This window comes from Emydura macquarii, unplaced genomic scaffold (genome assembly GCF_026122565.2).
Source record: "Emydura macquarii macquarii isolate MOO-44397 ecotype Brisbane River unplaced genomic scaffold, CSIRO-AGI_Emac_v2 contig_629, whole genome shotgun sequence".
NCBI classification, from domain to species: domain Eukaryota; kingdom Metazoa; phylum Chordata; order Testudines; family Chelidae; genus Emydura; species Emydura macquarii.
In genome coordinates, this window is record NW_027130766.1 from 8,639,609 (window position 1) to 8,661,486 (window position 21,878).

Genomic DNA, 21,878 nt, shown 5'->3' on the forward strand with positions numbered 1-21,878 from the left:
AGATTGAGATGTCAGTGTATTAAACATTAATGAAGCCTCCTAATTCTCTTGAGGTCAAAGAGTATCTTTTCCTCACTTCGTAGATGGAGGAACTGTGGCTCAGAGGTGTGACATGATTTGCCTGAATTCACACAGCCCGTCAGTGATAAAGCCATGAACATCCCCTTACCCCTCCCTCTCTAAACGTAAGAGGATGTTCCCTCCTTGAGATTATTACTATACCCACAGTAAACGTGCTGCCAATAGAAATTAGTTACCAAAGGGTTACCACTGACGGTCTCAAGTTTTCTCTCTTTCCTCTCAGGAGCACAGGATTTGTCACCCTGAATCCGAACTTTGGTCTATCTAGTCTGGGATTCCCACCCCATGTGCCTCCACCAATGGACCAGGGGTCTCTCATGCCACAAATCTTATGCAACATGTATATGAGATCAGTTCACCTGATGGACCATGAGATGGGATTAGTACATGCAACTGCAAATATTGACCAGGAAATTCACTAGTTTTTTTTAGAACCCAGCTCCAAGTTTTGACTTTTCCTAAATGAAGAGATTAAATATTTCAGACCCTTCATTAATCTGTTGTGATCCGGACCGCACCCAGGCTGGACTAATTTTCCAAATGTCATTTTCTGAATATGCCAGACAACCAACACACCCACTGTGAATCAGCTGGCTGGGAGAAATGTGCTAGACATTACATTTAGCAGGCTTTATCCAGGGCCAAAATAAAGTCAAAACTAACATTTTCTGATCGCATAAGGGAGACAGCAGAATCTCTCATCCACCATTTCTTTTTGTCTGGGGGTATGGGAGATTGTCAACATGCCATCCCTGCACCAGAAGATTGTCAACCCAGATTGATTAACCCCACCTAGACATCAAGTTAGACCTCAGAGCCTGCCTCCTCAGTACCCTTGTCTTATTCAGAACCTCATGGGAGGACCAGGCAGAAGAACCAGTTCAGTGTGTGAAGTGTTTACATAATTGCTTTCTGTGTGACTTGGCTGTAAAACGAGCCTGCTCCAGGCTCCCCTGCTGTTCTTCCGGGGCTATGCTTCCAGCACAGGAGTTTGGAAACATGCAGCTACGTGAACAAAGCCAAAGAGTTTACGACTGATTCCACATTCTCAACAGGTCAGACCTGTTGGCTCAGGATAAAGATACGCAGCTCAATGGCTAGAGTGGTTCCCAAGAGATTTGCCTGCACGACAGGAGGGTGTCTAGCCTGATTTCCTAGAGCTCTCTGGACCCTATGTTAATGTGGGCTGGGCTTTTCCTCTTTTCCCCTTAAAAGCAGTGAGCAGTTCCACCCCTGCCAAAATCTCTACTCTCTTCACCACCTACCTATGGGCCAGTTAAATGTTTTTCCTGGCCACGCCCCTTGCTTCCTTCATCCACTGCTAACTTTGTGCCATCTTTCACATGGCCCTTGTGCCTGAAACAGCCGCCCAAGAGAAATGCAACAAGCACCTTTCCTCCAGATCACACCTGAAACCCCAACTTGATCTGCAAGGCCTCCAAGTGAGAATGACCCAAATGCTGCACTCTGTCCATTCTCTGTGCTGGGATGGATTGTGACCCGTGTCACAAACTCACTAGGCAAGGGTTCTGCTGCTGCAACTGTTCCTGACTGTTTTATCCACCACTTGTCGCTAATTTTTAGACTGTAAGCTTTCTGGGGCAGGGATGGACTCTCACAATGTGTTTAGACTGTGTCTAGCACAGTGGGGCCCTGATCCCTGGTTGGGGCCCATACACGCTACTGCAAAACAAATTAGAACTGCTCTAAAGGACTGTGAGCCACACTGAGGCAATAGTCAGATTCTTACCTGGACTGTAATATCCTGGGGGCACTTCCAAGGTAAGATGGGGCAATTGTTTCTGGCTTCTCCACAGTCTTCCTTTGGATTCCGTTTGAAGATGGCATCACTAGGGGCAGCTTGTACATCTGCTCCAGCTTGTACATGACATGCTCTGACAGCTCCATGATCTGAATGGGAAAGTGGTGCCACACAGCCGCTTGGGCAGACAAAGATATTACAGTGAAGGGCACTAAAGAAATCCCACAGATGGTCAGACTGACATTAGGCCCCCTCTGAGAAACAAGCATACAAAGGGGGTCAGGCCCACATCCAAAAGGCAAGCATCACAAAACAGGGGAGGCACTAGGCCAAGTGAAGAAGTTTTATGTATATGGGGTCCCAGATAACAGTGCAGCTCCCATCACAGTCCTTGAGAAATGAGCCTGTGGACCTGGGTGGGAAGCAGCACGGTTAGCCAGGTTGGAAGCCAGGACTTCCAGGTTAGTGTTATTTGTGTTACAGCAGCCTGGCCCCAAAGGGCAGAGAGTTTTGGGGGTGATGTGCTCAGCAGGGTGGGGTACATCTCAGAGCTGGGAGGGGAAGGAGGTGGGGCTGAGGGGGACATGAGGCCCCTGGGAGTGTTGGGGGCGAGGTACCCATGGTGGAGGTCTGGTGCTGAGGGGTGTGGGAGGGAGTTGGGGGGATAAGGCACAAGACAGAATGGGGTGCTTTGGGGAGGGAGGAGGTATAGGGAAATGGGGGGTGGGGGAGGCTGGCAGAAGATAAGGCACCAGAAGGCATGGAGCACTTATGAAGCAATGGGGACTGGGGGGGAGCTGGGTAGCGGGTGAAGAGCTGGGGGTGATGCTGGGGGGCTGGCAGTAGATCAGGCACCGGGGGAATGGGGCACTTGTGGGGCAACAGGGTGCAGGGATAAAACACCCAGGGGGCAATGGGGTGCAAGGAAGGGGGGGGGGCTGGCAGGGATAAAGCACCAGGGATTGGGGTGCTTGTGGGGCCTTGGGGTGCAGGGAAGTGGTAGGGTTGGGGGGGCTGGCAGGGAGAGGAGCAGGGAATAGAGCACTTGTGGGGCAAGGGGTGCTGAGAAGGGGGTTGGCTGGCAGGGATAAGGCACCAGGGAATGGGGAACCTGCAGGGCAAAGGGGGGGCTGGGGGCCGGCAGGGAGCAGGGCGCTAGTTAGTGGGGCAGGGCGACGCGGGTGGGGCCGGGGGGGAGGGACTGGGAGCGAGTGGTCCGGGGCTGGGCCCGGTACCCGGAAGCAGCCGCAGGGGGGAGGGGCGGGTGCACGGAGCCCCCCCTTCCCTCCCCGACGGGGGCGGAGTCACCCGCTGGGGGTGTGGCAGGCCCTCGCCACGCCCCCCGGAAGTCCGGCGGCGGCGGTTGCCAGGCAGCGGTTGCCAGGCTGCGGCGGGCCCGGGCCGATGGAGGACGCGGAGGGCGAGGGGCTGAGCGGGACCTTCCCCAGCCTCATGGCCGAGGGGACGCTGCTCAGCCGGCGCGGGGAGCACGGCAAGGCGCTGGCCTGCTTCACCAACGTGAGGGTCGTTAGTGATGCACAGGGCTCATGAATATTCATAAGCATTCATACCGTCCCCGGTGGCTGGGCTGGTACAGGGCCAGGCGCGGGGTGGGGTGCACGGGGGCGGGGTGATGGGGCAGTGGCAGGGGTGTGGGGCTGGGGGTGTGGGGCTGGGGGGGTGTGTGGGGCGGGGGACGTGGCATGCGTGGCAGGGGGTGTGGAGCACAGGGGTGAGGGGATGGGGGGGACACATCCCAGGCACGCGGGCCAGGGAGATGAGGGGTGCAGCGAGCTGAGGTGGTGGCATGTGGGGGGAGGAGGCGGCAGAACAAGGGGCTCCCTTGAGGGGATGCGGGGACAGGGTGTAAGAGCCGGAGGAGAAGTAGCGACGTGGCCGGGGGAGGTGGCATGGTGCCATCCCCACCTCCGCCGCTGTCAGTGCCACGTATCCATGATCCTCAGCAGCCGAGCCCACTCCTCTCCCAGAGCTGGGACCAGTAGCCCCCCCAACTTACTTCCCTCCATGACTTGACTGGCACTGGCAGAGCCATTTCTTCGATTCTCTAAGGGTTCTCTAACCCTGGTTGTAGCAGAGGCCTGGGTGCTAGGATCCCTGGGTTTTATTTCTGCCTCTTCTACTGAGTCGCTCGTCAGGTGCCCTCTCCCTGCCCCAGCTACCACTATCAGGATGGTACAGTTTACACCCACCCACCCCCACACACACGGGGTTGTGAGACTTTGTTCATGAATGCTTGGGAATTGCTTTGAGATCGTGGCCTGGAGGGCATCGTACATGTGCAGCGGGTTCTATCAAACACGGGTGCTGGTATGCGCTTCCTGTGCTGGCAAGCCCAGCAGTTCTGGGACTGAATGCATCTCTGTGTTTGCATCCTAGGCGCTGCAGCTGCAAGCAGGGGATAAGTACTGCCTGGTCGCCCGCTCAATGTGTTACCTGAAACTCGGGGACACAGAAAATTCCCTGAGAGACGCAGAAGCCTCTCTTCAAAATGACAAAACATTCTCCAAGGTAAATAGCATTAGGGGACAAGGGTCTGGTGTGTACCCAGGGCTGGCTTTCAGCGAGTGAGGCACCAAGGTACATCTACACCATGAAAAGAAGAATTAATATAAAAGCCACAGCAGGGCAGCTCAGAGTCTGCATCTATATCGACTTGGGCTCACAGGGCTTGCACTACTGTGCTAAAGATAGCAGTGTAGACATCATTCCTGCTCGGCTGGAGCTCGGGCCCTGAGACCGCCCCCCTCACTGGGTTTTAGAGCCCGAGTGGGAACGTCATCTATACTGCTCTTTTTAGCACCATACACAAGCCCAAGTCTGTAGACCAAGGCTGTGGGACTAGTTGCTGTCACCTTTTTTCGACATGTAGACATATCCCAAGAAACCAGAGAGAAGCACCAGTTAGTCTCCCCTTCCCCACTCTTTGTTCCTGCTCCAAAGCATGAGATCAGAACTGCCTGTAAGCTGCTGAATCTGCTCTTGGTTTGCTTGTGGTCAGTGGAAGCCCTGCCTGTTCTGTAAGGAAAATGGGTTGTCAGGAGAGCTGTTCTTCTGTCTAATTGAAAGGCCCACATTCCACAGGGAGATTCGCGTTTCAGTTGAGATTTACTGGACACACTCATGCTATATTCCAGCACAATGCAAACATCTGTAAATATTTACAGTCTAACAGCAACAAGGGCCAGATCTAACACCTCTTCCCCTCATAGGGACCCACATGAAGTGAAGGTAACTCACCTGAGTAATGGTTGCAGGATTGAGCTTTATCCTTTGCACAGATGAGACAGCATAGTGCTCCCCCACCACCTTGGGAGCTATTATCTGAGTTGCGTTCAGACATTTTTTTCTCTTCATTACAGGGACTTTACCAAAAGGCTGAGACCCTGTACACCATGGGCGACTTTGAATTTGCATTAGTGTATTATCACCGAGGCCACAAACTACGTCCAGAGCTACAGAAATTCAGGCTAGGAATTCAGAAAGCTCAGGAAGCGATTGACAACTCTGTCGGAAGTAAGATGTAACCGTTTATTGACAATGCAAAGATATCCAAAAGCTGGCAATTCAGCAGCTGCTGGTGAATGCTGTATTAGTTTCTCATGCGCTCAGAGAGTGAGAGGACATTGCACAGCAAGATCTATCTGCCTTCTGAGTCACGTGCATAATTGCTATTCCCAGCTGAGGTCAGGGAATATCCAACAGGGTCCAACCTGTATTAGTGGCTGAATGTATATTTTGTTACAATGTCTAATTACTCCCAGGTAACGCAGGTTCGGGTGTAGACCTGTCCCCCATGATTCACGTAGTTGTGACCCCAGGCTTGATTATTGCAACTTATATCTAGGAACAAAGCCCCAAACCCTGAAAATGTTCCAGCTAGTACAAAACACAGCAGGCCATCTGCTTAGTGCCCTGCTGCTCTTCTGTCGGCACTGGCTCCCCACTGACTACAGAGTCCGTTTCAAGTCTCTGATGTTCAAAGCCTTTCATTGAAATTCATCTTGGCTTCCTGAAACCACATCTCCCTTTGTCACCCTGACCTCCCATGACAGCTGATCTGCATGGGACCCGTGAAACTGTCAACCAGTCGGGAGAGGCAACACTTTCATAGGAGCTAGACCTAGAGTAGAATTCAGTCTCGCAAGAGGCAAAAGTGATCTAAGGCCTTGCTGTGTTCAGAGCCAAGTATAAAACTAATTTCTTCCACTTCGCTTTCCCTCAGTAATGTCTTTATAAGGATATGCAGTACACCCACTCAGACAGCATGCCTATTCACAGACACCGACAGACACACACGGACATGCATCACAGCTCACTTATGGACACACACACACACACACAGGGACCCAGCACAGAAACTTTGAGACAGCATGCCCACCTATCCACACAGGACATACGAAGACATGGACTGATGGCACCCTGCCACGCACAGAACACACGCAGTCACGGACTGACAGTACACCCACCCACCAAAACAAACAGACACGCTATCAATAATCAAGCTATTTCTTCTAGAACCTGGAAAAGAAGCAGGAGATTACTGTTATTTTATCAGTATTTTCATGTAAGTGGGAGGCATCAGACACTATAGCAATGGAGCCCCATGAACTAGGGACTCTGAGAAACTGCTCTTTACATGAATGTTAACCCTCCTCCACTCCCCCAGTCTGGTCTAGACCGGCTTGTCCTGACTGTCTCACCTGAGGAGATTCATCAGAACTGTGTCTGCATCTCCTTTTCCTCTCCTGGCTCGGCCAAAGCAGAGAGTTTTCTCCCACTTCTCTGTGTGTGGCCAGCATGTAGTTAGACTGGCAGAGCTGAGAGCCATTGTATGAGTCAGAAGGGAGTTTAGCTCTAAATATTGACAAACATCATTTAGAAATAATTGTCTGTGCTGGTGGAGGTCCTGGTGCCCCAGTCTAGTACTGCCCCAGCTGCCTGTTTAATTGGCCTGTTGTCTCTTGTTTGATACTTAGACTGTGAGCTCTTTGGGGTAGGGACTGTCTTTTTTGGTGTGTTTGTACAGAGCCTAGTGCTATGGGACCCTGATCCATGGTCGCGGCCCCTAGGTGCTACCAGAGAGGCCCCAATAGGAATAATTAATAATAGATACAGCTGAACTGTTTCTCTGAGCTGCAATTGCTGCCTTTAGACTGAGAAGGGGGATACAGATCTTGCCACATATTTCAAATGCCATAATAAGCACAAAGCTTTGTTTCCAACAGGGCATTATTGGTCTAGCACATTTACATCCATGTTAAACTCTAGGGCCCAGGCGTTGCAGTTCTTGAATGCTTACAGGTATGTTTTCTCTATTTGCAGGTCCTTCCTCTGTTAAACTGGAGAATAAAGGGGACCTCTGCTTTTTAAGCAGGCAGGCAGAGGTATAGTGTGACCACTTTCTTTTGGAAAGCTAACTAGAGATACTACAATGCTAAATGCTTTTTTTAGCATTGGCGAAACCAGGGGGAAAAATGGCTGAGACTTTCTGCAGCCACATCAGTAAAACTACTGCTGGTGTCAGCAAAGTGTTCCATGCGTGGCAGACACTTCTGCCTTCTCCCTGACATTTTGTGTAGCTCTATCCAGAAGAGAACACCAGCTAAGGAGAAACTGAAAGCCTGATCTGGAGCTTTTCTACCAGCAAAACTCCCCCAGCTTTCAGACAGATTACCACAGACTCTAAAGTCGGAAGGGACCATTATGATCATCTAGTCTGACCTCCTGCACAACGCAGGCCACAGAACCTTCCCCACCCACTCCTGTAATAGACCCTGACCTAGGGCTGAGTTACTGAAATCCTCAAATCATGGTTTAAAGACTTCAAGGTACAGAGAATCCACCAGCAAGTGACCTGTGTCCCGTGCTGCAGAAGAAGGTGAAAAACCCCCAGAGCCTTTGCCAATCTACCCTGGGGGGACATTTTTTCCCGACCCCAAATATGGCAATCAGTTAAACCCTGAGCATGTGGGCAAGACTCACCAGCCAGACACCCAGAAAGAATTCTCTCTATTAACTCAGAGCCCACCTCATCTAACATCCCATCACAGGCCACTGGGCATATTTACCATCAGTAATCTAAGATCAGTCAATTGCCAAATTAGGCTGTCCCATCATACCACCCCTTCCATCAATTTATCAAGCTCAGTCTTGAAGCCAGCTAGGTTTCTTGCCTCCACTGCTCCCCTTGGAAGGCTGTTCCAGAACTTCACTCCTCTGATGGTTAGAAACTATCACATAGGAAAGACAGGATGTTAAGAGCATCTGTGTTTGTGCCTATATATGGGCCCAAATTCTGCTGGCCTTACTCACATGAGCAGTTTCCATCAATTTCTGGGGGAGATCAGGGCCATGCTCACTCTGTAACATGCACTTGGGTCTGACTTGCTGTTGAAGGTTAGATTTTCCAAAAGTGGCCACTGATTTTGGATGGCTCAATTTTAGGATGTCCAGCTTGAGACACCTGGCTCCTCGGAAGTGCTGACCTCCTACCGCTCCAGTTAGAAGTCAGCGGGAGCAGTGAGTGCTCAACTCTGCAGAAAATCAGGGTTCAAGGGCCTGACTTTCAGAAGCACCTGGAGATTCCGTTGACGTCAACTGGAGTGCGGCTGCTCAGGACCAACGTGTCCATCCACAAATAGAGGCATCCATAATCAGTGGCCACGTTTGAACATGTGGCTGAATGTGCTTAGAAGTGCAGTCACTTTTGTCTTTAACCTGTAGAGCCATCCTAGGAGTTATTTACTGTGGGTGGGTTTTGAACCTGGATTGGGATTTGGATGGGAGGGCCTGGGGGATCTTCCCCCCAGCACCCTTTCTCAGACTACAGAGGGCTGGATGCCTCACCCCCACGAGCCCGCATGCACGGAGCCCAGCATTGGTCAGAGGGAGTCAGTCACGAGCAGTGCAAGACATTGCATCCCAGAAGGGCAGAGCTGCTTTGATAAAGCTGCTGTCCTAGGGATCAATGGGCTGATCTTTGCCTGTGTCATTATCTCCTTCCTGAATAAGGAATTCGGCACACTAAACTGGTTTGTTTAGAAAGCGGATAAACACTTCCGAAAGCTAGCCTGTTCTGCGTGTGTCAGCATCCCCTCCTCTCCACTCCAGCGCACTTCGGTTTTGTTTTGTGGCAGAGCAAAAAAGCGAAGCAGAAACTTCAGCTCAAAGCCCCCAAAAAGGATCACAAGCAGCAGAGTAAAGTGGAGCCCATCAGGAATGAGAAGACGGAACGGCAGCTTCTTGGCGAGCTTTATGCTGACAAGGCCTACCTGGAGAAACTGCTGAAGGATGAAGGTCTTGCTACATTGTATTTAACTAAATATGACATATTATTCCTCTTGGGTCGATCAAATCCATTTTCCCCCTTTATTTTATTATTCATGTGACCACCAGGAGATGTATCGCTGCTTGCGTAGCACATGCTGGTGTCTGCAGTGGTCCCAAACCTACAAATTACTTGATCCAGATTTGTACAAGTTACTCAAATGTGCAAGTGTTTCCAGGACCAGTGTTTGTAACAATGTCTAAATAAGTTTTATTCTTTATACTTCCTTATTAAAGAGTATTCTATAGTGAGCAGTTCGGTTAGCCAATAATGCCAGCCCAAAGCACTCAACAGCAATCCAAGTAAAAAAACCCAGGAATTATATTATTTTAAGTACAAATGTCCTGGTTCTTGAGTCAATAAACTAGTGTTTGAATTAAACGGAAGGCACCAGTAACAGAATTTTGCTTTGGACCGGTCAGTTTCATGGCTTTGCTGCTGCAGCAGTTATGCTCAAGATGTGGGATTCAGAAAAGGATCAGATTTCTGAGTTGGGCAGAAAATCCGTCCCTGTTAATTAGTTTTCTTGAGAAGTGTTTTCCCAGTAACACAGGCGAGTTTGAGGATTTAGTCCCCTGTTGTTAACTTCTGTGATGTTACCAGTCTTAATAACTTCCATGGGTTCATCCTGTCTCCTGAGAATTTAGAAGTTCTCACAGTATTCCATGGGGACAGTCCCATGGAATGGTCCGTCTATTCTGGGGATTAGTAAAGGACTTCAGTCTCCAGGGCTGTCAGTCTGGCAGGCACTAGCACTAAAATGTTCCTGACCCTCGAATCATGGCTTCACTCCTCATACCCTTTACTACTCTCTCCTCATTCTGCCTTTCGCTAATTTCCAGATTTGATCAAAAGCAGCACAAAGCATGGGATGACAGTGGAGGCCCTCATCTTGGGTGGCATTAACTACCTGGACACTCGTACTGAATTCTGGCAGCAGCAGAAGCCCATCTACGCCCGTGTGAGAGACCGCAAGCTCATGCAGCAGAGATGGCTCCCAGAGAGAAAGCGAAAACCATCAGAAGTTGCCAGATACATCCTGAAGAGCATGGAAGAAATAGATATGTGTAGGTATCCCAGGTGGAAGCAGCAAGAGCGTTATGACTGGTGTATATTATTCAGGGTGGGCAACTACAGACCAGATGAACAGACCATTGCGTTTGAAGGGTCGTTATTTCCTAACAGCAGCAGAAGGTTTTAAAAATGTGTTCTGCTTTCCTTGCCTTTCCCCAGGCAATATCTGAGTATAGAATTTAACCCATTGGTTTATTTTCCAACTCCTTCTGTGCTTGAGATATCCTGAAGCGCTTTGCAGAGCGGTGCTTTGGATACTGGAATTCTGTAGCAAATGCAGTGTGCTTAGCAAATGCTCCACCCAGCCTGGGACATTGGAAGCTGTTTTAATTGAGAGAGGCCAGGGTACCGAGGTTCTTCTCTACCTTATTTGAAAAGCAACAAGGACAGAGGGGACTAGAAGGATGAAGAATCTGAAGGGAAGGGTCTGGAAGGGAGAAGAGCGGTATCCAGGCCATTTCTGTTCAATGTCTATACTGTATGCCTTGGAACTCATAAGATGACCTCAGTCATCATCACTGAGGCTCAGTTTCTTTCACTTGCCACAGCATTGCCCCCAAATGTGGCAGATGACAGAGTTACATAGCATAGTATGATGGTTTCTTTGCTACAACATTGCACCCAGCTGGGACAAGTGCTAGAGCCATGCAGCACAGCGTGCTGGACAAACCTGTAAGAGATGCTGTAACGGTGTTGCGTCTAGCACTCACTCTCAGATGACACATTCAGCTCCCCTGCTACAAGACTGGATTCTCCCAACCCGTCTTCAGACTGTGGGTCTCATTCTCCACTGTCCTGCACCATAGGTTTTCATTTGCATCTGTGTAAAGTGATTGCAAAATGGTACCAAATGTGACTTCACCATGAACTTACATTGGTGGCAGTACTTTTACACCCACTTTGCACAGGTATTACTGACTCCCTGGAGATACAGTGCAGAATCAGGCCCCGTGTCTCCCCAGATGTCCCTGGGCCCCTGACTTGGTGCTGAGTGTTCCTCTTCCTGTGTTTCTAGTGTTGACCAGTGGCTGCCCTGAAGGAAGTTGTAAGAAAGCTGAGCATGTGCTAAAAACAATTCAAGGTTGGTCTGATGATGAAGTTCCCAACAAGAACGAACTGATTGGAAACCTCTACAGCTGCATTGGGAATGCTCAGATAGAGATGGGGCAAATGGGGGCAGCACTACAGAGTCATAAGATGGATCTGGAGATCGCAAAGGAAAAGTGAGTGCTCAAGGGCGCCCAATGTTAATTTGGGATGAGTGGGGAAAGGATGCAATGCGTGGTGGTAGGAGTAGCCTGTCTTCATATGGTTTAGCACCAGATGTTAAAGGCCTATAGCCTAACAGAAGGGGAGTCGGACAATTCTAGAGTAATGCTTTGAATTTCTCTAGCACTGCTCTTCTTGGGACCTAATGATACTAGAAACAGTCCTTACCTGCCCCTCACAGTATCCACTGATGTATCATCATCCCCATTTCACAAATAGGGAGGCTGAGGCAGAACAATTGAAGTGTCTTGCCCAAAGACACGCAAAAAAACCATGTCAGAGCCAGGTCAGGCACTCAGAACTCTTTGATTTCCAGTCCCACCCTCTAACCTCTAGGCAACGCTTCCTCCGAAACAAATGTTATCATCTAATTTCTTTATAGGTTTCCTGGCTGGAGAAATCATTTTCATTTGAGTCATGACGTCAATACGCAGTAGGTACAGCCACCCATTCATGCAGAAAACGTTCTGCAAGCTCTCTCAGGCGGAAGAGATGGAGCAGAATGGGCTTTATATAGTCCTCTCATAGTGGAGTTTTGCAAAGCACTTCACAAAGCAGTGAGGAGCCTGTTTGACAGGTTTGTTTTTTTGCTGCCATTGTGGAGATTAGTCAGGGAGGAAGCGTCCTCTAGTGGTTAAAGATGAGGACAGGAGTGAGAAGATCTGGGTTCTGCTGTTCACTCACTGCATGACCTGGGGCAATGCATTTAGGTATGTCTGCACAGCAACTAGACACTCGCGGCTGGCTTGAGCCCGGAAGTCTGCACAGCAATGAGATTTCCCTGCCCCGAGTCAGCTGGTATGGGCCAGCCACAGGTTTTTCTTTGCTGTGTAAACATACCCTTAGGCTCTCTCTGCCTCAGCTTCCTCATTTGTAAGCTGAGGATAGTAAAACCGCTTCATATCAGAGGAGGGGAGTAAGCGTTAGGTCATTAACATTGGTAAAGGCACTTGTAACTCCTCAGGGTGCATTATTATAAAGTGAGTCGCCATTAGCACTGACCAGTAGCTCACGCAGAACGCTGGACAGCAGAGCCTCATTTCGTGAGAGAGCGAACACTGGCCAGGACATTGAGATTCTCATTTTCAGCTATTTAAAAAAGCTGCTTTGTTTCTTTAACAGCCACCAGAGACATGGCTTGTGTCTCGGCGCAGTACTCCACTGCAATTTCAAATGGGCCCCATCCATTTGAAATGTACTTGACTGAACAGAAAAATGAGTTAAAAGTACTTTTAAGTACAATGTCTGGCCCCCACCTCACCGCTGCAAACGTTACATTTTCCAGATAAAAAAGGCTTTTCTCCCCCATATTGCTATGTGAAAAGCCACACAACAGACTAACTACTCAGCAGGAACAGTGGAAGTGACTACACACAAGGTGTTATCAAATACACAAAAAACATTTCCCCCCACTTCTCTCTTCCAGCTACAGTAATCTTAGGTGTTTCTTATAACAGTAGCTGGTAAAAAATATTCAGACAGCAGTGAGACTTTCAAACTGACAGTGTTCCTTTAATGCTGTCTTACATTGTTTTGTGAGCTCGTTGAAACAGTGAATATCAAAGAAAATGGAGGATATTTCAGGGACAAGACTGTTTTAAGACCTCTTTCTTTCACTTCAATGCAGTGATCTGCCAGATGCCACATCCAGAGCCCTTGACAACATCGGCAGAGTTTATGCCAGAATTGGCAAATTCCAGCAAGCTATTGACACGTACGTAAAATTCATCATAACTTAAAAGGCAAGAGAGCATATTTAAAATTACAGGGACTTTGCTTTGCCAATTTATTTAATTACACTGTTGGAAAGGGGCACTGCTAATAATGCCAGTTGTGATGTGGACATCTGCCACTAGGGACTGGATTGGACAGCTCATTTTATACAGTCATCCGATGGTAACAATTTCCAGTCAGAGGTATTGATCTTTCCTTGATTCAAACCAGTAGCCCTGAGAGTAATGGCTTTGTAACCCAGTCCTCAAAGTCTTCCAGACTTTCTGACTTGCTCTCTTTCTAAACATCTAAGAGGCCTCAGCGTAATATTCTTTGGGTAATTGCAGCATCTGGAACCCTTTGTTTAAAAAGCCAAGAGCCAACATTACACTGAACCTAGGGCAGTAAAAGTAACTTGTTTTCCCTGTGTAAAGATGGGAAGAGAAGATCCCATTGGCAAAAACCAGCCTGGAGAAGACGTGGTTGTTCCATGAAATTGGCCGATGTTACCTGGAACTCGATGAAGCAACAGAGGCTCAGGATTATGGAGAAAAATCCCTACAGTCAGCAGAGGAGGAGGGTGATGTTGAGTGGCAACTCAATGCCAGTGTGCTGGTTGCACAAGCACAAGGTAAAGACATAGTTGCAAAGTTTGCTTTAAAGATGGCAGACATTGAGTCTATTCAACAGCTTCATTAAAACCTGCCTGTGCCTCGCAAACAACAACAAACAACCCCACAAAGCCTTATTTGAGCAAGTCTTTTCAAGACAGGGTCCTGTGTCTAATATAATAGTTTTTGGTCCTGCATTAAAATGGATTGTTTGTTTGTTACAGTGAAACTCCAAGACTTCCAATCTGCAGTTATGAATTTTGAAAAAGCTCTTGAGAAGGCAAAACTCATTCATAATGATGCAGCTCAGCAGGCCATCATCATCGTAAGTGATTTACTGTAATCAAGAGAGGAGTTTGGGGGCAATGTGGATAAGTTACCTACCACTGTTGGTCTCAATCTGTGGTCCAGGGGCCTAGAGAGCAATTGAAAGGAAAGAATGCCAGCTGGAAGCTGGGGGATCAGTAAATGAAATGTCTCACAAGAGGAACAATGTAGTGTCTGTCAAGATGAGCCCCGAAATAAAAAATCATGAAAACTCTTGACTTAGAAGACTTGCTCCTAATATGAGCTAATGCAGTACATATATGGGGTAAAACATTGGACCTATTGGAGTCAATAGCAGAACTTCTATTGATTTCAGTGTGGCCAGTCTTTCACCCACAGAGTCAAATTCTGCCTTCCATGGCATCCAGATGCCTGCCAGCAGGCTCATGGCTAGCAATTGGCATGGAAGGCTAAATATGGCCACCCTGAAATTTCAGGGAGAGGCTACTCTGCATGACCCCCATGACAGGAGCCACGGAGGAACACCATGGGTATTGGATATGGATTGGGTGGTGTGATTTGCACGTTGTGGCACATATGCTTGCTGTCCTGGCAACAGTCTGCATGCATAGGTGCTCTGCCTCCAGATTATTCATGATCTTATTGGAGTCGATCACACAGTGCTGATCTCACCCAGTGTTTCAAAACACAGGGCAGTGCTTCTGCAGTATGAATGTCTGCCTTTTGGGGATCCCTTAAGTGTGTTTCCAAGCACCGGGAGAACCACCTGCATTGTTTAGTTAACCATGGGGAAGGAGTGCTAGCTGTGTAGGGCGGGGATGTAAGGAGGAAGGGATGATCCCAGCTGAAATGGGCTAAGTAGTATATTAGCTAGAGTAGTGCAGTCACAACAGGGGGAGCAGAGAGGCACTTCGCTGCAGGTAGCTTTAAAGGCACCAAAGGGGCAAGGAGTGATGGAAGAGGACAGCAGAGGGGAATGGGACAAACTTTTGGATAGGCCTGTCATGTGACTGCATGTCAAGATTTGTCACTATTTATTCTTGTCCACTTCAGGCCCTAGATGATGCGAACAAAGGCTTCATCGAAGAGTTGAAAGCAGAACAAAGGGCAGAGAGAATCGAATCTTTAAGAGGTACTAGTTCACTTGGGAGCAGTGTGCAAAATATTCTATATTTCCCCTTCTCTGCTGTCTCCTCACAGGACACTTGGAGAAGTAGCTACCCTCCAGTGAAACAGGCTGGATACCACTGACACTGGAGGGCCATAGCACTGCACCTGCAGTGATTGCTGCCCCTCCTAGCTTAGAACCCGATCTCTGATCCCTCTGCATGCATCTACAGTAGGGAAATTAGTTCCCATTTGTCAGCAGTGGTACACAGACAGGCTTAAACCGTTGGTAGCAGTGAAGCAGTTGCCCCGTTGCTGAGGAGTGAGCACCCGTATTTCTTGTGTATACACACCCTCTATAAACAGCTTATTGTAGCAGAAATAATTTCACACACAATCACAGAAATGTAGGGCTGGAAGGGACCTGGAGTGATCATCTAGTTCAGCCCTCTGTGGTGAGGTAGGAGCAGGTATAACTAGGTCACTCCTGAAGGTGTTTGTCTAGCCTGTTCTTAAAAACCTCCAGTGATGAGGATTCCACAAACTCCCCTATTCCAATGCTTAACAATCCTTATAATTAGAAGTTTTTCCTAATATCTGACTTAAGTCTCCCCTTAAGCCAATTACTTCTTGTCCTACATCAGTGGACATGGAAAACAGTTGATCATCATCCTTTCTATAGCAGAAGCCCTAAACATATTTGCAGACTGTTATCAGGTTCCCCTCAGTCTTCTTTTCTCAAAACTAAACATGCCCAGTTTTTTTAAACCTTTCCTCTTAGGTCAGGTTTTCTAGACCTTTTTTCATTTTTGTTCCTCTCCTCTGGACACTCTCCAGTTTGTCCACAGCTTTCTTAAAATGTGGTGCCTGGAACTGGACACAGTACTGCAGCTGGGGTCTCCTCAGTGCTGAGTAGAGTGGAACAATTGCCTCCTTTGTCTTACATACAACACTCCTGTTGTTACTCCCCAACATGATAGTAGTCTTTTTTTTTTTTTTGCAAAAGTGCTTGCAACCCCTCCCACCTTGCTGTCATCCACAGATTTTACAAGCATACTATCCAAGTGGAATGAAAAAGTTCAATAAAAATATTGAACAATACAGGACTCAGGACAGAGCCCTGCAGGACCCCAGTAGATACCACCCCACCCCCTCAAGTTTGATGACAAAGCATTGATAGCTACTCTTTGAGTACGATCTTTCAACTACTTCTGCACACGCCTTATAGTAATTTAATCAAGACTACAGACCCCTAGTTTGCTTATGAGGATGTCATGTGGGACTATCAAAAGCCTTACTAAAATCAAGACATATCACATTTACAGCTTCCCTCTCAGCCAGTAACCCTGTCAGAGAAGGAAATTAGGTTGGTTTGGCATGATTTGTTCTTGACAAATCCATGTTGGCTATTCCTTATAACCCTACAATCCTCTAAATGCTTACAGATTGATTACTTAAAAATTTGTCCCAATATATTTCCAGGTATCAAAGTTAGGCTGACTGGTCTATAATTCCCCAAGTCCTCTTTTTTCTCACCTTTAAAGATAGGTACTCTGTTTGCTCTTCTCCAGTCTTCCAGGACTTCACTCATCCTCCCTGAGTTCTGAAAGATAATTGCTAACAGTTCCAAAATAGCTTCAGCTAATTTCTTACATACCCTAGAGTAAATTTCATCAGACCCTGGCGACTTGAATACATCTAAATATTCTTTAACCTGTTCTTTCCCTGTTTTGGCTTGTGTGCCTTCCCCCTTGTTGTTAATATTTATTATGCTAGGTATCTGCTCATAATTTACCTTGTTAGTGAAGACTGAACCAAAATAGGCATTCAATACCTTAGCCTTCTTGGTGTTATCCATTACTGGCTCTCCTTCCCTTCACCGTCAAAGCAGGCGGGGTGGAGCACCAATCCATACCAAGGTCAGATCACGGAGACCTGCTGAGCCAGCATCTCCAGCCAGGGAGCCTCTCCTGATTCAGGGGAGTGGGGGAACCCCTCGGCACCTACCAACACTGTTGACTTCGGTGGCCGTTGGGCAGCAAGAGCCTTGTTGGCCTTGCATACACCACCGCTGCCCATACCTCCACGAGAGAGAAGGGGCTGGCGTTATGGGGGAAGCCCGCGTTGGGACCCCCTGAATGGCTCAGGAGATCCCCGGTATGGGGAGGAAGATAGAGCAGGAACGCTCCCCTAGAAGTTATCCCAGGTCGCGGTTGCCGGATCAACCTGCATCGAGGCGGAGAGCGAAGTTGCCTGCCCGACACTGGTCTTGACCCCCCTGGCACCGGGTGAGATCCATCCCACTGCTCCGGCAATGAAGGGTTCGTCCACAAGGATGCGGCGCTGATCCCAGTCACCGGAGACAGTCTTGGTACTGAGGAATTCGCTGGGTGGTGCCGATCCTGGTTGCTGGAGACGGACTCGGCACCGAGGAGTTCGCCCCCTGCACCGAGGCTGCGCCAAACTCGGTTTCCTGGGGTGGTGGTGGTGGAAAAACTCAGGGATGCAGTCAGTGCCTCAGGTACAGGGAAAGGGCCACCATTCGCCCTTGGACGATGACAGGGACTCCTGTGGGGACTGCCAGTCGGCAGGAAGAGGTGCTGCAGCCTGCAGAGCCCTTCCCCCTACCCTCCTCCCCTGCCAGATGAAGCACGCTCCTGAGCCCTGGTTGATTCTAGGGCACTTTGGGAACTGCTCAAGAGGTGGCCTCCACCTTGGGGCTGGAGGCGAAGGAACAAATGGGGCATCAGGCAATCTTTAATGTGCTGCCAGTGGGCTCCACAGTGTGGTTGCCCTCCTGGTCTACAAAGGGGTGCTCAACATAGTGAGGGTCTCGTGGCAAACCCCCTCCTCTGTAGCTCGATGCCTAAATGAGCCGAGAAGAATATTACACCTCAGCCAAGGGGTTTGAACACTGTTCACCACCTCGCCCCAGGTCCCTGGTGGTGGTTGCTGCCAACCATAGGGATAGGCAAGGCAGCTGGGCTCTACTCCAGAGAACAGGGGCGATTGCAAGCCAGACTTGTTGCACCGCTAACTCCGGCCCACCTCCAAGTTACCGCTTGTTAGTCACCGATAGTGGAATGGACATGAGCAAGCACTCGAAGAAGAAAACACGGTCACTTACCAGTAACTGCTGTTCTGCGAGATGTGTTGCTCATGTCCATTCCACGACCCATCCCCCATCCCCACCGCCGGAGTTGGCAGAAAGAAGGGACTGCGAGGGCGTAGGGCCGGCAGCGCCTCATATACCGCGGCATGTATGCCGGGCTGGAGGGGGCGCCAGAGCCGGCCCTGCAGGATCTACTAAGGGGAAAAAGTTCCGGTAGCTGTGCATGGAGGCGTGCACTCACCTATAGTGGAATGGACATGAGCAGCACATCTCGAAGAACAGCGGTGACCGGTAAGTGACCCTGTTTTTCCGTGGGTCTATAATTAAGTGCTCTATCAACTTTGAGCTGTAGGTGGCAGCATTTCCCAAGTTTCCCTGTCACTGTTGGCAGAAGGCAAAGCGTCTACTCAAGCACCCCGTGGCCCTAAAAGCTAATAACGAGGCCACTTTGTAAGCACAGTCCGCACTGAGACCCTTGGTGGGTGCTCCAGATCAAGCACAGAACCGGATTCCTCACTCATTGGTTGGTGTAAGTCAGCAGCAATGCCATGTGCTGAAGTGAAACTGGTCTAAGAGCTGGCAAGGAGGAAGGGCTGAAGAGGATACAAAGACCCTGGGTGAGGCAGGATTTGCTGAGGGAGCCCATGGAGTGAGAGGGAAGAAGAGTGGCACTTGAGGCAGCGAGGACGGCCATAGAGGGGCTCACTCTCACTGAAAAGCATCTCTGATTAGCATAGCAGAGACGATACTAAGACTGGATCCTCAAGAGTGAACATACTTGAAATGTTATAAAACGGAAGCCATGTTATACTATGCCTGTTATATATAATACCCTGAAAGTTTGGATCCCATATTTATACACTAAAATGTATGCGTAATACACAAACTGGGTGGTTAATACAGCTGTAATGTATCCTCAGTTAATAGGCAGCAGGAGGCTCTGCTCCTGCAGTTGGATATGGAAGGGCAGTTGCCTGCACTCATACATAGCCCCAAGGTCTGAGATTATTGTTTAATAAAATAAACAACAATGTAAAAGTGATACAGTGTTACAATATCCAGGATATAGATCTGAATCCAGGAGACTGTATATTTCAGTATATGCCACTTATTTACGTATAAGAAGAATGTCTTGCCAGCCAGCTTTCCCCACAAACCACTGTTGTAGAGTTAGGTATGTATGTCTTGGGCCGGGGTAAGTCTAGGTAACAGGTGTGTAACAGGTGACTAGTTTAATACACATCCTTTTGTTACGCACCTCTGGGCTGAACGCACCACCTCTGAAGTGGCAAGGGAATGGCCCAATGCCCTTTGAACCCAGCCACATCCCCTTTCCCAGCAACATTCTCCCCCACCTCCCCAGGGAGACTAAACAGTGTTCAGCTTTTTTTGTGCAAACAATCAATTCCCAACAGATGCAACTTGCCAGCTCTGACCTGTAACTGAAGCCCTTACTCCAGCGATGAATTTAACCTGTTGAGACCAAAATAAAAAAAAAAGTGAAAGGAAAGATGGTGTCCGTGCGGTGGAAGAGCTCAGCAGCCCTGGTGCTCCTCTCCTCTTTAAGTGCCCTCCAGACCGGGCAGGTGCAGCTCCCATTTTCTGCTCCTTGCTTGCTGTGGGGGAACTCTGCCTTTCTCTTTAAAAAATCTGCACTGATTTTTTTTTCCAGATTATGATTACGACGACTACAGTGTAGGAGAGGAGGCAGAGAACCAAAAGGAAAGAGAAGAAAACAAACAAAAGGAGATAGAAAAAGAAGAGAATGAGAGAAACGACCAAGAAGAGAATGAGAGAAACGGACGAGAAGAGAATGAGAGAAACGGCCGAGGAGAAGAAGAAAAAGAAGAGACAGAGGGCGAAAAGGGGGAAGATTATGCAGAGCCTCATCAGGATTTGCCTGAATAAAGAGGCAGCATTTGCCCAGGAATTCTCTTATTAGGGTAAAGTTCATATGAAGTTGCTGGCTTTGCTTTAGTTAGTGTGAAATTTTCCCTGGACATGGAGTCAGTCCCTTCAGAATGGGGCTGTCCCTGCTCTTTGCCAGCCTCTTAAATAACTTTTTTTTTCATGTTCCTAAGCCCTCAATTCAAGGCAGTTTGGGTGGTTACAGTGGGAGGAGCTTTGTTACTTCCTTCCCAGCCTTTCCTCCTAGAGTTCAGAGCCAGGTCTGTGCTTAGAAGGTATACCAGTATACTAGAGAGGCAAAGTGCGCCTACTGTGACCACCGCTTTTACTGGTCAAAAACTCGCAATTTTGCCAATGTAGCTTATTCCAGTCCTTCTGAGCAAACTAAGCTATACCAGCAAAAGTGCCTTCTTGCTGGTACAACTGTGTCGTGCTGGTACAGCCACGTCGACAGGAATCCCACTTCATTACACCCTGGCTGACATAGTTGTGCTGGCAAATGTTGGTGGAATAGCTCTGGCCCAAGACTCTGCCACAGCATCAAACATGCCTGAGGGCCCAATGCTGCATCTGCTCTGCAAGAGCAGAAGTCCCACTGACTCCAGTGGGTGCTCCACATGCACTGCAGCATTGGGCTCTTGCACGTATATGTGAGCCATGGACAGTTGCACAATGTCAAAGTTGGCTAACATGACTGCAGGACTCAGCTTTCTACCTCACTTGCAACTGACTCAGCGGAGCAGATACTCCAGGACCCATCCGGTGCTGACGGAGTCCTGCAGGGTGTGAGCATGTGCTAGAACTGGCCACTCGTGTTGGCATGCCCTGAGATGTAAACTGTGTCTTTGAGTCACTGCTGAATTTGAGGCCCCTGTGAAACTGTCATGCAGCCAAGGAAATGTTCTCTTCAGGCTCTGTGACTTGTAAATAAACTATGCCAACAGTGATGTCCGCAGTGTGGGTCCTGGAGGGTGTGCACTACAGTGATTAACAGCCATTGCTCTGTCTCCAGTGGCAGCAGGTGCTGCCCCTGCGGTGCCGTCTCAGCTGGAGTAGGGGTGAGCATAGAGAGTGCAGCGCTAGACATGGGCCTGCCTGTCCCACACCCGAATGTTTGCGATAGGACTGGCCGGCTGGTGCAGCCAGACCTCTCCCTTTTTCACTTTTATAAAGACAGTTAACATGTTAGCTGGTCAGGTTCCAAACAACCAACCCACCAGACCATACAGCCACAGTAAGAGATGTCTGCCTGACTTTGCCGGGAGCCTGAACCAACTCTGGCCACCACCCCATTCATCTGAATGGCCGCTACCTGGGATGATGATACTTTAAATGGCAGCACTGTTAACCATTTCATCGCTCAAAGCTGATCAGGAACAGAACACGCACACTATGGCATGTCCAAAGCAGGGCTGGTGTGCAAAAGAGTACAGCTCGTGCCAGTGTGCACAGGATAGGAGTTACAACCTCCCCCCCCCCCCCGGCCTCGCTCACACCCACAGGGCTGGGTGGGGCAGGAAAGGACATTAGTTTCAGCTTCCCGGAAAGGGCGCAGCTTGCAAATCCTTTAGGGACCCGGCAGCGCTGGGGAAGCGGGGCGGCGGC

General features: G+C 48.9%; 2 protein-coding genes across 2 annotated transcripts in view; one reads left to right on the forward strand and one right to left on the reverse strand.

The window, feature by feature from the left end:
- Positions 1–2,152, reverse strand: part of ACLY (ATP citrate lyase) — a 45,723-nt gene extending 43,571 nt beyond the window's left edge. Inside the window, exon 1 of the mRNA XM_067541319.1 lies at positions 1,832–2,152. The gene's annotated coding sequence lies outside the window, so the exon portion shown is untranslated. The remainder of the gene's footprint in view (positions 1–1,831) is intronic.
- A 1,095-nt stretch (positions 2,153–3,247) lies between these two features.
- On the forward strand, positions 3,248–21,220 carry ODAD4 (outer dynein arm docking complex subunit 4). Its single transcript, XM_067541322.1, has 12 exons — positions 3,248–3,361; positions 4,241–4,372; positions 5,224–5,377; positions 7,187–7,248; positions 9,001–9,160; positions 10,034–10,258; positions 11,281–11,488; positions 13,162–13,248; positions 13,682–13,878; positions 14,083–14,183; positions 15,200–15,278; positions 20,038–21,220. The coding sequence occupies exons 1-12, from the start codon at positions 3,248–3,250 to the stop codon at positions 20,271–20,273; spliced, it is 1,755 nt and encodes a 584-aa protein (XP_067397423.1). The 3' UTR covers positions 20,274–21,220.
- Positions 21,221–21,878: the final 658 nt, after the last annotated feature.

What these genes read in the sequence shown, in the direction of transcription:
- ODAD4 (XM_067541322.1), top strand. Translation starts at nt 3,248, where the DNA reads ATGGAGGACGCGGAGGGCGAGGGGCTGAGCGGGACCTTCCCCAGCCTC. An exon ending in TTTTAAGCAGGCAGGCAGAG is followed by an intron (nt 7,249 to 9,000) that starts GTATAGTGTGAC and finishes GTTTTGTGGCAG; the next exon opens with AGCAAAAAAGCGAAGCAGAA. An exon ending in CTCAGCAGGCCATCATCATC is followed by an intron (nt 14,184 to 15,199) that starts GTAAGTGATTTA and finishes TGTCCACTTCAG; the next exon opens with GCCCTAGATGATGCGAACAA.